We start from the raw sequence: 14842 nt of genomic DNA on the forward strand, positions 1-14842 counted from the left end.
GGGTCAAAAATCAAATGGTGTGCTCCATTTTTAATTAAAGTCAAATAAAAATTAACGATTAACTTTTATAATTATAGAAGTTAATTATTAATTTTTATAATAAAAATTTTATAGCATTTTAATTTAACTTCTTAAAAGTGATAATCTAGTTAAATAATATTTCAATAAATAAAATAAATAATAAAAATTTTATAATATTTATGATGTTGAGCCATCCGTCATAGTTAAAATTCATCTGAAAAGGCTTCTCGATTTATCATGGTGTTACCATTCCATGAATGAAAAACTTATACACAGACAAAGTCAATCACTTCCAAAATTAATTAAATTGTAAGAACTGAATATCTAAATTATATTAAAAAAAAATCAACACCACATGTCTCTAAGGCACTGTGATGCAATGGTAAGAAGTGGGGCAAACTCTCTAGGCAATGAGAGTTCAAATTTCACTCAAGACACGTTGTACTTGGAGAGGAAAATTTTATGACATTGAACGAACTGTGTCAAAATTCATTTGCACTTCTCAATTTATTATGATGCCTGATGGAAAATTTCGGTGGGATCAAACAATCACTTCAAGAATTAATTGAATTATAAGAATTGGATATCTAAATTATTAAAAAAAACTCAACACTATGTGTGCCTTAGGGCAATGATGCAGTAGTAAAGCACTCAATAAACTACTCAAGCACTTACGGTTCAAAAACTACTGCGCACACATCCTCAATTCAAATCTGGGAACTATTCACGCTCTCAAATTAGTGGCAATCTATGAAACCAGACCATCCCCTCCGGGATTAATCGATTATCACAACAACAAACAAAAGCCCAACACCACAACAAAATCTGGCCAAGAATGTAATATTTAATGGTATACTACGTTCGAGGACAAAGTTCTGAAACGAATGCATTGGCTACAGAAGTAGGAAGGTAGCTCAAACAAATCGCTTGCCACTTCATATATAAGAATCAGTTATTAGACTGCTAAGTTCAAAAGTCGCATCACACTAAAACTATTCGGCAACAGCATCAGCTGGTTCTTTGCCAGCTTCCATATTTTTGGAAGCTCATCATCAATGGCCATCGACCAAAGAACCATTTTCACCATGGTCAGCTTCCTCTGCATCCTTCCTGCCATAATGTCTACGGTACATGGAGTCGACCTTCTTGAGGTAGAAGGTTCCCGGTGTCAGTAAGCTTGTGTCTCTGCTTGTTTCGAAATCCTTGGCTCCGTATCTATGTTCCATCAACTTCAGTGTCTCCACAAACTTTTCAGGTGGAACCTGAAGAAGCAAAGCGGCCTGTGAATTCTTTGAAATAGTAGCGAGAAGAAACAATAGCTAAGCAAAATACACTCACTATGAACAAGGACATCAGTTGAAGGTTATGCAACTCAAACTGTTGGTTAGTCCTAGCAAATTTCAGATGTTTCCAAATCATCTCAATACGTTTTGGTTGATCAAATAATTATGAATTCTTGTTCAATTATTAATTAACTAGAAGTTATATCTAAACGTTCTTGCTCATTCTCTATTTCAGAAGAATAAGTTGGGTTGATTCCCATGGTCTCTGATGGACTGTTTTCTTCAATTATTAGATGGGGTTACTAAAATGTACCAAAAACAGATGAAGGAATAGTCTTTCTCAACCTCCCAAGTTTGTTGCTTGCATTGGATGACTTAGCGAATTTGAACAAACATTGAGCATGCATCTATCTATGATAGCAGTTATGCGACTTGAGGATGAAACATGAAAAGATGAAACCATCAGAGTAGTAGGAACAGGAAGCAAAAAGAATCATTATCCGCTTTTTAGATGAACACTAGAATTATCTGCTAAAAGATTACCAGACAGAATATACAGAATAACTCATGATGCAATAATAATAATTAGCTAGCAGAATTGAAATCCAAAATCACACAAGTTACATACCACATGTCTTCTCTCAAGTTTTTCTGATACATTAAGAACGGAAGCAATATTTGGCAGGCTAAATGGATGTGGGCCTTCCTGAAGCTTGAAAGAAAACATAGTTGATGTAAGGCCACTTCCATATGAGAACAGAACAATCCGCTGGCCAACCTACACAATAATTGAAAACCAAATAAATACCATTCATTTGAGTTCTTGAAAAATATGACAATAAAAGAAAATAGTGAAGTTACCAGAGTTTTATGTTTGTTGTGGAGAACAGAAGCAAATGCAGCATAAAGAGATGCAGTGTACATATTTCCAAGTTGTTTTGGCAACAAAGTAGAGGGTTGAACTTTTGCATCATATAATGTCTTGGCAACTTGCTGAGAAACCTGAGCATTTTTAAGTAGGAAATGAGCCAATAAGATTATACATTTAAGATTTTATCAGACTAAACAATCAGATTAACTATACCTTTTCAAGATCACGACTTTGATAACTTTCATCGCCAATCAAGTTTGAAAAAGGCTCAAGCTTCTCTTTTGCATCCTTCTCAATAGCACTAACGAGAAACAAGAAAACAGAACATAATCATCATCATTGAAGAAAGGATAAATCGCTATAATTATTATTTATAGTTATCTAAAATTAGTAAACACTGAATATTTTCATCTCATATTGTTCTCTTTTTAATGAAATTCTAAATTCAAGGATTTAAACTAGAATCTAGTATGAACAAATAAGTTTCACCTAAAACAGATTAGTCTCAAATTGTTCCATTTGATTCCAATGAAAACTGGAACGAGCTTATCTCTATCCTCAACATTGACAGCAGGGATCTATTGCCCGGATGAATTAAAATACATACTAGGTACAAATTTACCTCGGGCATTTCTCCATGCAATTAGTAACTCATTATCAACTGATAACATGTTGACCATGAGAATGTTGTGCTGACCAAGTTCAGTTCATTTTGGTGATACCAATACTTCACATTTGGGATGCAAATGGTATGGGTGCCAGGATTTAATTTCTCATGTGCCTCTGCCCCGCACAAGTGAGGTGGGTGAGGAGCTGAGGAAAGTCCTCCCATCCATGCCCAGCAAGGCATGATGGGGTGGAATGGGATCACATAAAGCAGCATAAAAAATATAATGAAAAAATGGAGAAAAAAAACCAGAATAATTCAGATCTAGAATGATAGTTGTGCTAATTTTACATTAGATTATGTGCAGCGAAGGCAGTGAAAAATGGACATGGACAGGGTGGAAAATCCCAGGTTGACTCTGTCCCACTTGTGATTTTGACTGACATGCTGTACGTTCTATCCAAAAACCTTGAAATCATGGAAGAACAAATTACAAAGTCTATTGTGTTTTTATCTTTTGATTAGATAAAAACCTACTAGTGTTGTTATTTCGAGTCCAGAAGGCTAAAACTGATAGGTACTTGTATCTGGTATCAAGGCATCCATGAACCAGAGATAGAAGAAATTTTCCAAATAGTATTAAGCTTCATATAATTATGTGACATCAGTACTGTGAACCTATAACTATCATGTAAATAAACTAATGACAAAAGGATACATCAAGCTCCTTTTAAGTATTTGTTGAGCACTCAATAAAGATACAAAGTCAACAAAATGAAAAAAAAAAAAAAGCATAATTTTTTAACAAGGTTAATATTGTGAAGAAAACTAAGTGGTGCTTTCCTAAGAATGGTCAAGAAAATAAAAGGATAAGAAGTGTTGACAAGAAATAACCTTGTATTTCGCAGAAAATCATTAAAGTAGAGACGAGCGAAGCTTTTCTGTACAAGCTGTTGTGAAACAATGAAAAAAATTTGAACAAAGAGTGGTTTAAATTTTGAAGACAAAAAGAAATAATAAATTATGAATAAAACTGATGTACCTTGTTATACGGAGAATGAAAAACAAAATAATCTGAATCAGAGATTGAAAACTGCTTTCCTTCAAACTTTTCAAACCTAACAACATCAAATGACTCAATTAGAGCACTTCAAGAAACAAAATAAGGGATGCTTTAAGAACAATATTCCATGACTTACTTGCTGCAGTACCGGTTATAACAAGCATCAAGGGCCATGAGGTAGCATGTCTGTGATAGCTTGCCATCAACAACCTAGATAAGTGCAATTAATATGTGATTAAAGACTTGAAAGAGATGCTCAAGAAAATATTTAAGCCACTGGACATAATAAAGGGGTTGGGAACTTAAAAACACCACTGATTCATCAAGGACAATGAGGTACCCAACAGAATAAAATGATAACTTAGATTAGGATTGAAACAAAACAAACCGGATATTCACTTGCAAGGTTTGGCTTATAGAAATCATAGACATGACTCATATGTGTTCCCCTGTATTTACTTTCAAAAGAAATAGGGGCATTTGGTCCGATCAGCATTGCAATGGCAGCAGCACCGCCAGTAGGCCGAGCTGGCCCTTCTGCATAAACCTAGAGGAAAAGAACTAGTAAGTACAAGAAAAAAACATCATATGATCGCTAAAATTGGTTAGCATGGGAAAGCAAGCAGTTTCCAGAATCATACTGCACTATCTGTACAGACAACCAATCCAAAGCGTCCATCCCATGAGCTACTTTCTACCCAGTTCACACAATTAAACAAGGCAGCTGTTCCACCATAGCATGCATTTGTTGAGTCAACGCCTTCAACATCAGTATTACCGTATTCCTGTATTTTTCAAATTTAGGATGAGAAGTAAATGTCCTTTGTAAGGAAACAGGAATAATTTGCACTTGACTGACTTTATATAACATGAAACAGAGAAATGGTACGGCACGTGGTTCCAAGAAACATAAAGAATAACTTGTAATTGATTGACTATATTTAACATGAAAAAAAAAAATTGGCCCTTGGTTCCAAACTGATCATCAAAACAATCTAATTCTCTTAAAAGATGTATACTCTACAAACACAGCACATGTTAAGATGTGAACTATAAAATTGATGCCTAAACAAGGATAGAAACAAGCTTGCCAAAGAGATGCACCTCAAATATTTGCATTATCCAAGTCTTGATGGACTTGCTTTTGTCTATGACTGTCTCACTGCCAACTTCTAGACGGCCAATCTGTTTGGGATCAATCTGATATTTCTTTAGGAGGGATGTTACAACTGTCAAGCTGAACAGAATATAATTAGTATTCAAACTTGAGCAAGAAAAATAAGATGTCAAAAAATGGTATAAATCCAAATAATTATCATCTTTAAGTACAGCCAGCATGGAAGTGAACAATGATATCTAGTAGTCAAGAGAGAGATATTGTAATGAGTCCCTGTGCAGCAAAATTATCAAAGGTTACATAGTTTCAGAGGTTATGCGTATTAGTCTCTGAAAGGGTATAATTAGGTAGTATCCATCATAGCACAACAAATCAATGAAGAAAATACACCTACAAATTGGCTACATCATGGAATCTTGATCGATTCTTCTATTTCTGAGCTATTTAATTACCTCCGAAACTAATATAGATCAAACAACCAAAAGAAGAAGAAATAAAACTCTTAGGTAGTCTATAATGACCACCTTTATAGACTACCTAAGGCATTGAACAGACATTCTACAACATTCCATCCTTAACTTCAATAAGAAAACCCTTACGTCCTTCCTTTTTTATCTTGTGAGAACAGTACAGAATAGGTGGTTTGTTACCTCATAGAGATCACATCTTCCACTTCAGTGCAGAAGGCCATACAGTCTTGGCCAAGCCCAATAGTATACTTCCCTTTACTCGCCCCATCATAAGCCTCAAGCGTTTCCTGCAGCGATAAATTGCAATATTATCATTATCATAGATTCCGATTAAGAACATCCCGATACTGCAATAAAATAATTTACAAGGAAACTTAAAGCATTGTCCAAGCATCCGGGAGGTAAACGCCAAGAACAATTGAAGAAAAGACTGAGTTTTGCACAGGAAATCGGAATATATACTAAAACCTATCCGCGTAGACACAAAAACTAGTTACGACACACAGTTGTGTTCCCTTTTTATCCAGTTGCTGCCACAAAACGCTCTTTTTGCATTTGTTATCCAAATACCCAAACATGTTTCGATAAAAAAAAAAAACCAACAGAGAAGAGAGCAAACGGCCACAGTTTAATAAGAAAATCCAACGAGAACGATTTGGCGCGTACAAATTGAAATCAAGAGAACAACAAAGGCCATAAAAATCCAGCCCACAGACCCCCTTCATCCTAAAAACTACCTCAAGCTAACCCAGCGATTCATGATCCACCCAGGATAAATCCATCTACAGTCCCAAATCGATCAAAATGAGAAACAAAAAAGAACCCAAAACCCCCGACCACGCCAACGAAAGAACTCGAACCACAAAAATCCACAGATCAGAACGACGCCGAATCGCAGAGAAAACTCGAAAACTCAAACTGGCCCCGAGAATCCATACCTGTCGGACGCAATTCGGAGGGAAGTAAATGTCAATCGCGAGAATGCCCACATCCTTCGGCCTTCCCGATTCCATCCCTAACAAGGCGCAAACCCTCGTCCTCCCGATCGCTGCTTCCTCCGATCAGTCGAAGCACGCCTCCCAGAAGCCAAAGCTCTCCGAGACCCGGACGGAACGTCGGATGCCAAGCTGGCGGATGTGGCAGGGAGAGAAGAAGACGCGGCGGCGAAATTTGTACTCCACGGATCAGCTACCAGCCTACAGCTCCGGCCACCGAATTTAGCGTTAATAACCGTCGTGCCACCGGAGGCCGACGGACTCGCACGTGCACCGTCAACCAGATCCAGGACCGCAACTATCGTGAGCCGGGCCATGCGCTTGTTCGTCGGATCAATATCCAACGGACCAGATGGGTCCGGATGGGGTAGGCGATGCATAAAGAGCGCTCGCCAACTGTCACATTTTGTTCCCGTGCGCACGTGGCCCAACTGTGCGTATTGGGCCGTCCTTCCTATTAAGCGGGCCGAGTTAAATCATTCGTCATTACTTACTTACCCGCTCGAATACCGTCCTCTCGTAATGACAAGGTCCCATGGGTGATGCGGGTTGGGGGTTGCGGGGATGCGAAAGTTTTTCCTGGAAAAAAAAGAATTTACTGCATCTTTATTTTTATTTAGTGAGAAAAAAATAAAAATCAATAAATTTAGCAAAAACAAATAATATTTTAATAAATTGTGAACTTTTAATTTTGATAAATAAAGTAATATATAATTAATTTAATATATTCCATACTTTTTAATAAAACTATTAATGTTTTATTATTTAAAAATTCATATAAAATGTTATGTGATGGATAATGAATTTGAATTAGCCTAAATTAAAAAGTGCATGCATTGATTTGAATATTAAAGCTTCATAATATATTGAGTAATTATTTATTTTTTACTATATAATTTAATATCCTAATAAATGTAGTATGAACTTTTAATTTTTAATACTCCAAGTAAAAATTTTATTTTAATCAAGTAATTATTTTAAAATATATTAACACTATGCTATTGAAAGTATTTAATAAATTAAACTAAAAAATATATGGTAAACTCATTATGAAATTTAAAGTATAAATGCCCATCCTTAAAAATATATATATATATATATATATATATATATATATATATATATATAGGAGATTGTAATTACTATAATAAAAATTGTGAAGTCATGTACTAACTATACCAAAAATTATATCAAAAATATCTTTATTATAATTATAACGTGTTAAAATAAAATTATTCAATTTGTCAAAAATACTTAATATATTAAAAATTATTTATTGAATTGATTAAGATCATTTCAAAAGCAACTCTATAATAGTTCTATGGTTATTTTAAAAATGTTGAAAACCTTTATAAATCTAAATAATTTTAATCGAGATGATACCTTTTTTAGATATAAAAGTATTCTTTATATAATATTTTTGGTAAATTAAAATTTAAAAAAATTATAACAATTATGGTATAGGCGTATAGCTGTTAGAAATAAAAAAATATATTAGAGTATTATTTTTAAAAAAAAACTGTAAACAATGATTAAGAATTTTAACATTTAAAATTGAAGACATGTATTCAATTTTACAAATCAATTAATTCCAAAAATAATAAATTTAATTTCATAAAAAATTTTCAACAGTCAGTAAAGTAAAATCTAAAACGCCAATGGTATATCACTTTACAATTAGTATTTCAAAATTATCTATTGATTAGAGTGTCTAGAATTATTTTTTCATTGAAAAGTGACAAAATACTCAGCAATTTATTTATTTTTTCAGCCATCTATTAAAGGATGCTGAAATTCAATACACCATTATAGAAAAACTATGCTTTATCTTTGATTTTGATTGTTCATAAATTTCGACCATACTTCCTTTCACATCTAATCACGATACTGACTAATAAGTACTTGGCCTGAATATTAATTAATCCGAAAATCTTGAAACAATTAATAAAATGGATACAATCAGTGTAGGAGAGCTATAAATGTTCAAGTCCTAGTTGACTTGTTAACTGAGACCTTTGGTATGAATGAACACGAAACATAAAATTTTTTTATAAATAGATTATTTATAAAAAGAAAAGTAGAACAAAAATCTTATTATATTCTCCTAAAGGAGACACGTTATAAATAACCATAAAATTTTATTTTAAAAATTTTAATAATAAGACTGAGTATGAGGTCTTACTTATCGGATTACAAGTAGTCAAATATGTAAGAACAACTCGAATAATTATTTATTCAGTTTCTCAATTAGCCATATAGAAATAGATTCTGAAATTCATAATCATAAACCCCAAAACTATGAGCGGTGCAAATCCAGAACAGAACAGAATAGTCAAAAAAAAAAAAAATGACACGAATTTAATTAAAAAAATAATAAATCTCAATCAGTCTCATTCACTTAATCCCTGAATGATTCGATCCGGCTCCATAGAAATTTCCCATCGGCCACCAACGTAAATCGAGAAGCGCACACAGCGGTCAACCTAGATGTCCAGTATCTTTTGATTGTGATCCTCATTTAGAGAAAAATTTCTGTAAATATGTTGAAATTGAGGATCAAATCACGGATGTTTGAGCGACAATCTGAATATCCTACCGCGGCATCATGACTTGGGTTGGCACCTTTGCCCCTTCCTTTAGATGTATTTGAGTCTTCCATTTTGAATTCAATGGCTCAGATTGAGTCATCTGAAGAGGCACTTATGCTCTCTCATTTAGATGAACTTGATTTATCAATCTTAATCCAATGATCCAAATTAAACCATGTCATTGATCCACTCTAAGCCTAACTGTACACAATTTCCCTTCACTTGTGTTTATCTAATTCATCCATTTTGAAACTAATGACTCAGAGAAGCTTCATGTTAAAAAGTTCAATGATTGGTTTGAAGAGAGGGTAAGTAGAAAGAAATTGGTTTCTTGTTTTAGTTCTTTTATTAGTTATGAATTACTTATGATTAAATTATATTCCTAACTTATTTTAGATTCAACGATTGGATGAACAAAGCAGTGCACAAGTTATTGATGAGCTTAGGTGGTTAGCTCGTGGTCCATCAGATATGGCAAGGAGATTTTCCGGCTATGTCATCAAAGGTTTTAGATTTCACACAAACACGAGAGAGAGATTGTTGAAAACGCAAAATAGTGGAGTAGTGGTGAAGACTAAGATCCCATCCAATGAAATTAACTACTATGGTCAATTAACTGATATCATTCAATTGGATTATTCTGGAAGATATAAAGTTGCTCTTTTCAAGTGTGATTGGGTAGATATCAATAGAGGTTGCAAGAAAGACAAGTTTGGGAGGACTCTTGTAAATTTTAAAATTTTAAAGCATACTGGAAAAGATATTTGTGATGACCCATATGTTTTTGCATCACAAGCTAGGAAGGTGTTCTATGTCTGGGATGAGAGAAACAAGGATTGGCCTATGGTTGATAATGTAAAAGTGCGAGATACATATGATATGGGTGATGAGGACCCCAATGATTTTATCCATCTTAATGCAACGATCCAGATTAAACCATATCATTGATCCACTCTAAGCCCAACTTGATTCTCAAATCGCGCCACATCACCGATCCATAACAAGTGATGGATTTTATTTGGGGTCAATTTACTAATGAATTTCTCATTCACCCAATATTAGTTTTGAGAAATTAAATATTCTAAAATTATCTACTCAATTGTAGATTTTGATAACATATTTATGCTTTATTATATGGAATTGTGTCTTGTGTGTATTTGGTGATATTTTGAAGACTTGATTTCATATGGATGGGAGTGAATTGTGGTTTACAGGAAATCTTAGGATCATATGACTGGGGTGCCTTGTGACAAGAGGTGAACTTTTTTAACCAGACTTTCCGAGGAGATTCTTAAGCCGTGATAAATTCTCATGAGAGATAACTAACGGTTATTATTTACTAGGAAGAGATCCTTAATTGGGTACTCGGTGACAGAGGGTAGGATATCAGTAGTATTATCAGAGTGCCCGATGACAGCGGGAGAGCTATAGAACCAGGCTATCTAGGTGTCATCTTGAACTAGTAATCATAACATTAGAAATTCATGATTTAATTCCGATGAAGCTTGAAAAGGTCTAATTGGATAACTTAATTAGGATTCCTACATTGATATAAACATTGAGAACTAGCAAAACATCCATGATACTATTAGCCATAACTCTCAAGGACTCCAAAATTTTAGGATCGTTTCCCATACCTACCATATAGTTGATTCCCGTTTGTTCAAGGATTAAGTCCTTTAGTTCTCCTTCTTTCTCAACCCAACACAAAACCATTTCGTTCGTAACTCTTTTTATGTTAGTCTAGTGATTAATTCCACGGTCCCTGTGGATTCGATAACTTTTTATTACTTGACAACAACCGTACTCTTGCGAGAGCCTATCACCTATCATGGAATTTGATTTGTTTTAACCAACTACATAAAGCTTGCTTACCTTCTCTATCGAATGTATAACAAGCCTTTGAAAATTGATTTGTTGCTTTATTCTGATGTAACTCAGATCTGTTAACTATTTTTTAAAATTTCTCATGTGATATTATGGTATCTTTAGTTCTTCTAGGAACATTCATCACTGTATTGAAGATATTATCAAATTTTTTTCTCGACATGCATCACATGTAGGATCGGTGGGCGCGCTAGAGGGGGGAATAACACTTTCGTTGTTCGTTCATTTATTTGTTATTAACATAGAAACTTAGCAGTAGATTAGATAAAGAAACAGGGGACTCACAGATTTACTTGGTTTCTAACCCCCAGGGTTAGTACGTCTAAGGCCTATGCACGGGAAGACGCTCGTCTACTAATGGTCTCCTTTCCGAACCTTTATTCGAAGGTGGAGAAACTCATCTTGCGGTCCAAATAATTACAAAGATAAAGTGCAAGATAATAAGACCTAAAATAAATAGCAAACTTTCATGTAGTCGATCTGAAAGCCCTTGAGCACCGCACACTCCTCCTGAAACTTGCTTGGTTGTAGGAGCCTAGCTTCGTTTGTGTTCAGTAGCACCATAGGATGAAGAATGAGGAATATTTATGTTATGCCTTGGGGTGCATGTTGGGGCTCTTATAAAGACTTTTTCAGGCGCTTGGATTCTTATTTGGGCGCTTGAATCCGATCCGATCTCTTTGATCTTTATTGGGGCCGATTCTTCTTGATCTTGGTGCTTGGACCATCTAGGGGCGCTTGAACTATCCGAGCACCTGGAGTAACATCTGAGAGCCCAGATCCAATCTGTTAGAGATCGAAAGATGGCTAGAGAGGGGGGGGGGGAGTGAATAGCCACTCCTTGAAAATCGATTTTTCTTCTACAAAGATTAGTACGCAGCGGAAATAGAAGAAAAACAACTAAGAAACCAAAGACAAAGCTAACACGAGGATGTACGAGGTTCAGGGATAACTTGCCCCTACTCCTCGGCGTGTCCGTAAGGTGGACGATCCCTTGATCTTCGGTAGATCACACCCCGGATGAATCTGGCTAGATAGTATCTCCTTCTCGGTGGAGTGACCTCTCCACAACCAATCTCAAGAATAGAAGTTAAGCACAGAGATTATAAGAAGGAGGTTGAGGCAAATAGAACAATAACAACTTACAACACTGCCTCAACTCAATCACAAAACCAAGAAGCAGAAGATCTTCTCGAGGGCAAGAGCACCAGCACCTTGCACCACCTCAGGCAGAGAACTCAAGGAATGAGCAATGAGCGCAAGCAGAGAAGTCACAACAAGCACACCACAAAACAGCCTTTTTTTCGTTGTTGTTGTCTCTTCTTCTCTCCTCCTCAACATGCCCTTCTTCTAGCCTTTTCTCTTCTGCTCGTTCAACGATTACCTGAGCTCACCTGCAACACTGGAGTCATCCTCCTCTAGTTGCTAAGCCATCCGAGCCCTCGAGCACACTGAGGTCCCTCCTCCAGTTGTTGAACCAAGCCCCTCTGAGCCCTTAGCACCTTGAGCTCATCCTCCTGTTGCAGCTCAGGTCTCCCGTTGTCTTTTACCTGAAAACCAATGTTCAACAAACTGCTACAATGGAAAGCCAAGCCTTGACTCTCCCTGATCTTTATCTGAATTCAAACCTCATCTGCAAACTCAGAGATGGATTAGCAAAGCAATTATCAGAAGTATAAAAAATCAGAAATGAGCAGGGCAGAAGTCTGAACACGATCAGAAATAGCTTAATCGATCAGGCCATCGATTAAACATCGCGATTTGTTTCTCTGTAACTCGTGTAATCTATCAAGAGCCATTGTAATCGATTACCCCATAGCTTAATTGATCAGGCAGTCGATTAAGCTATGGTTAATCGATCAAATGATCGATTAACTGTCGCTAATTTTCTTCCCATAATCGATCAGTGAATCGATTATGGTGGATTCTGTGGGTTTTTCAAATTCTCCCAGAATGCTCTGTAATCGATCCGATGATCGACTAACCAACCTAGCCCTTGGTTAATCGATCCACCTATCGATTACACCAAAGTGAATTTGAAACTCATCCAATCTGATCACTTGGTTAACTCATGTCTAACCCGAGCCAACCACATTAGATCATGTATTCAGAGAACAGGCTCCCAAGCCTCCTCTAATAATGATCCGGTCCGAAGACAGGCTACCAAGCCTTCTCCGACCATAGTTCGGTACAGAGAACGAGCTACCGAGCCCTCTCTGACCTAATCCGGAGAACGAGCTCTCGAGCCCTCTCCAACTTCATTCGATCCAGAGAACGAGCTACCGAGCCCTCTCTGATCTCATCTGGTCTAGAGAATGAGCTACCGAACCCTCTCTGACCTAGTTCAGAGAACGAGCTACCGAGCCCTCTCCCACTCCATCCGGTCCAGAGAACGAGCTATCGAGCCCTCTCTGACCTAGTCTGGAGAATGAGCTATCGAGCCCTCTCCAACTCCATCTGGTCTAGAGAACGAGCTGTCGAGCCCTCTCTGACCTAGTCCGGAGAACGAGCTACCGAGCCCTCTCCGACTCCATATGGTCCAGAGAATGAGCTACTAAGCCCTCTCTGACCTAGTCCGGAGAATGAGCTACCGAGCCCTCTCCAATCTCATCCGTCATTGGTCAATCTGAATATATTGAACTTAATTCTTATCCAACTAAAATGAACTTAAATCTGTGCTAACATCAAAATAACAATTTGGACAAACTGCATCAACACAATCAACTCGGGTTTGACCTGAGTTGATCTTGGGCTTGGTTTGGCTACTTTTGTTTGCTTCTCTTATGCTTCCTCCATCTCCTGGTCCTTGCAAGATCAACATACAAACAAACAAACAACCTAAACCTACCTATAGTCCATTTGACCTACTAGGCTTACTTAAGCCTTATCCTGTAGGTCTAACCTATTGACTTACCCGTGCCTAACTTCTGGTTAGGACTAGCCACTTTCATAGGTAGACTTTTCACTTGTCAAACATCCGGTCAGTCTTAACCTGTTTAAATTTTTTTCTTGCCTAACCTCCAGTTAAGACTAGTCACTTTCATAGGTAGACTTCTCACCTGCCAAACATATGATCACCCTTGACCTGCTTGAACTTTTTCTTGCCCAACCTCCAATCAAGACTTCCTTAGCTAGCTTCACTCACTAGGACTTCTTGTATAGCCTCCAACTAGGACTTCCTGCCCAGCTTCACTCACCAAGTCTTTCTTGTCCAGTCCTCCAAATTAGGTCTTCCTTGCCCAATCCTCCAGATCAGGACTTCCTTTGCTTAGTCATAACAAGGACTTCTCCTTGCTTGCTCTAACCGACTAGGACTTCTCGCTAGTCTTCTAGTTAAACTGACCTGACTAGACTTCACTCATACCCAAATATTAGGTCATGTTTGGATCAATCCTTAGTCACACTAACTAGACCTAGGTGTATTATTAAACATTGAAACTCTGAGGACAGACTAGTGCTCCTTGCACCAACATCACATCTAAATTATGTCGATTCAATAAATACTTTCAATATGGTAGTTCTCAGAAAATGCTTCTTTTCTTCCAATCACATTTGTACATCCTAACAATATATTTATTTATCTCATCAGAATTAGGCTCATATACTGATAGGAATCCATAACTGTCTATTTGGTTAATGATTTTTACACTTGATTTGATTGTTGGTGGAAGTTTTTTGACTATAACATTCTTTAGAAAATTTCTCTTGAAAGAGTGTTCAATTGGTTAAAATTTACAGTGATTATCAGACTAAGATACCTTCCCACTGCATGGTAATAAAAATGTATCAGACTCTATCATGTAATGTGGGCATACTAACTTATCAGTCGTGCTCCATCCCGATAACATTGAGTATGCTAGAAAATTACTAATTGTCCATAGTAAGGCAGCATGCAAGGTAAAATTGATTTTACTTGCAACATCATAATTCTTTAATTTGA

The 14842-nt window shown here is 36.5% G+C and overlaps 1 protein-coding gene across 1 annotated transcript; it reads right to left on the minus strand.

The window, feature by feature from the left end:
• Window positions 1-842: 842 nt before the first annotated feature.
• Window positions 843-6607, minus strand: LOC141838453 (hydroxymethylglutaryl-CoA synthase-like). Its single transcript, XM_074725937.1, has 12 exons — window positions 6371-6607; window positions 5613-5719; window positions 4950-5082; window positions 4487-4630; window positions 4234-4392; window positions 3982-4055; window positions 3825-3900; window positions 3677-3732; window positions 2389-2476; window positions 2166-2306; window positions 1933-2082; window positions 843-1283 (listed from the first exon to the last, which is right to left on the minus strand). Exons 1-12 carry the CDS (start codon window positions 6443-6445, stop codon window positions 1074-1076), a joined length of 1413 nt encoding a protein of 470 aa, XP_074582038.1. The 5' UTR covers window positions 6446-6607; the 3' UTR covers window positions 843-1073.
• Window positions 6608-14842: the final 8235 nt, after the last annotated feature.

Source organism: Curcuma longa, chromosome 11 (genome assembly GCF_044706935.1).
Source record: "Curcuma longa cultivar G26 ecotype Majalengka, Jawa Barat chromosome 11, ITB_CL_G26_1.1, whole genome shotgun sequence".
NCBI classification, from domain to species: Eukaryota; Viridiplantae; Streptophyta; class Magnoliopsida; order Zingiberales; family Zingiberaceae; genus Curcuma; species Curcuma longa.

Bases quoted from the DNA above. Each gene is read 5' to 3' on its own strand.
- LOC141838453 (XM_074725937.1), bottom strand. From the start codon at position 6,445: ATGGAATCGGGAAGGCCGAAGGATGTGGGCATTCTCGCGATTGACATT. The intron at 3,733-3,824 runs GTACATCAGTTT...GTTTCACAACAG, and splicing joins TTCATTCTCCGTATAACAAG to CTTGTACAGAAAAGCTTCGC. The intron at 2,477-3,676 runs GTTATTTCTTGT...GTTTCTCGTTAG, and splicing joins GATTTTCTGCGAAATACAAG to TGCTATTGAGAAGGATGCAA.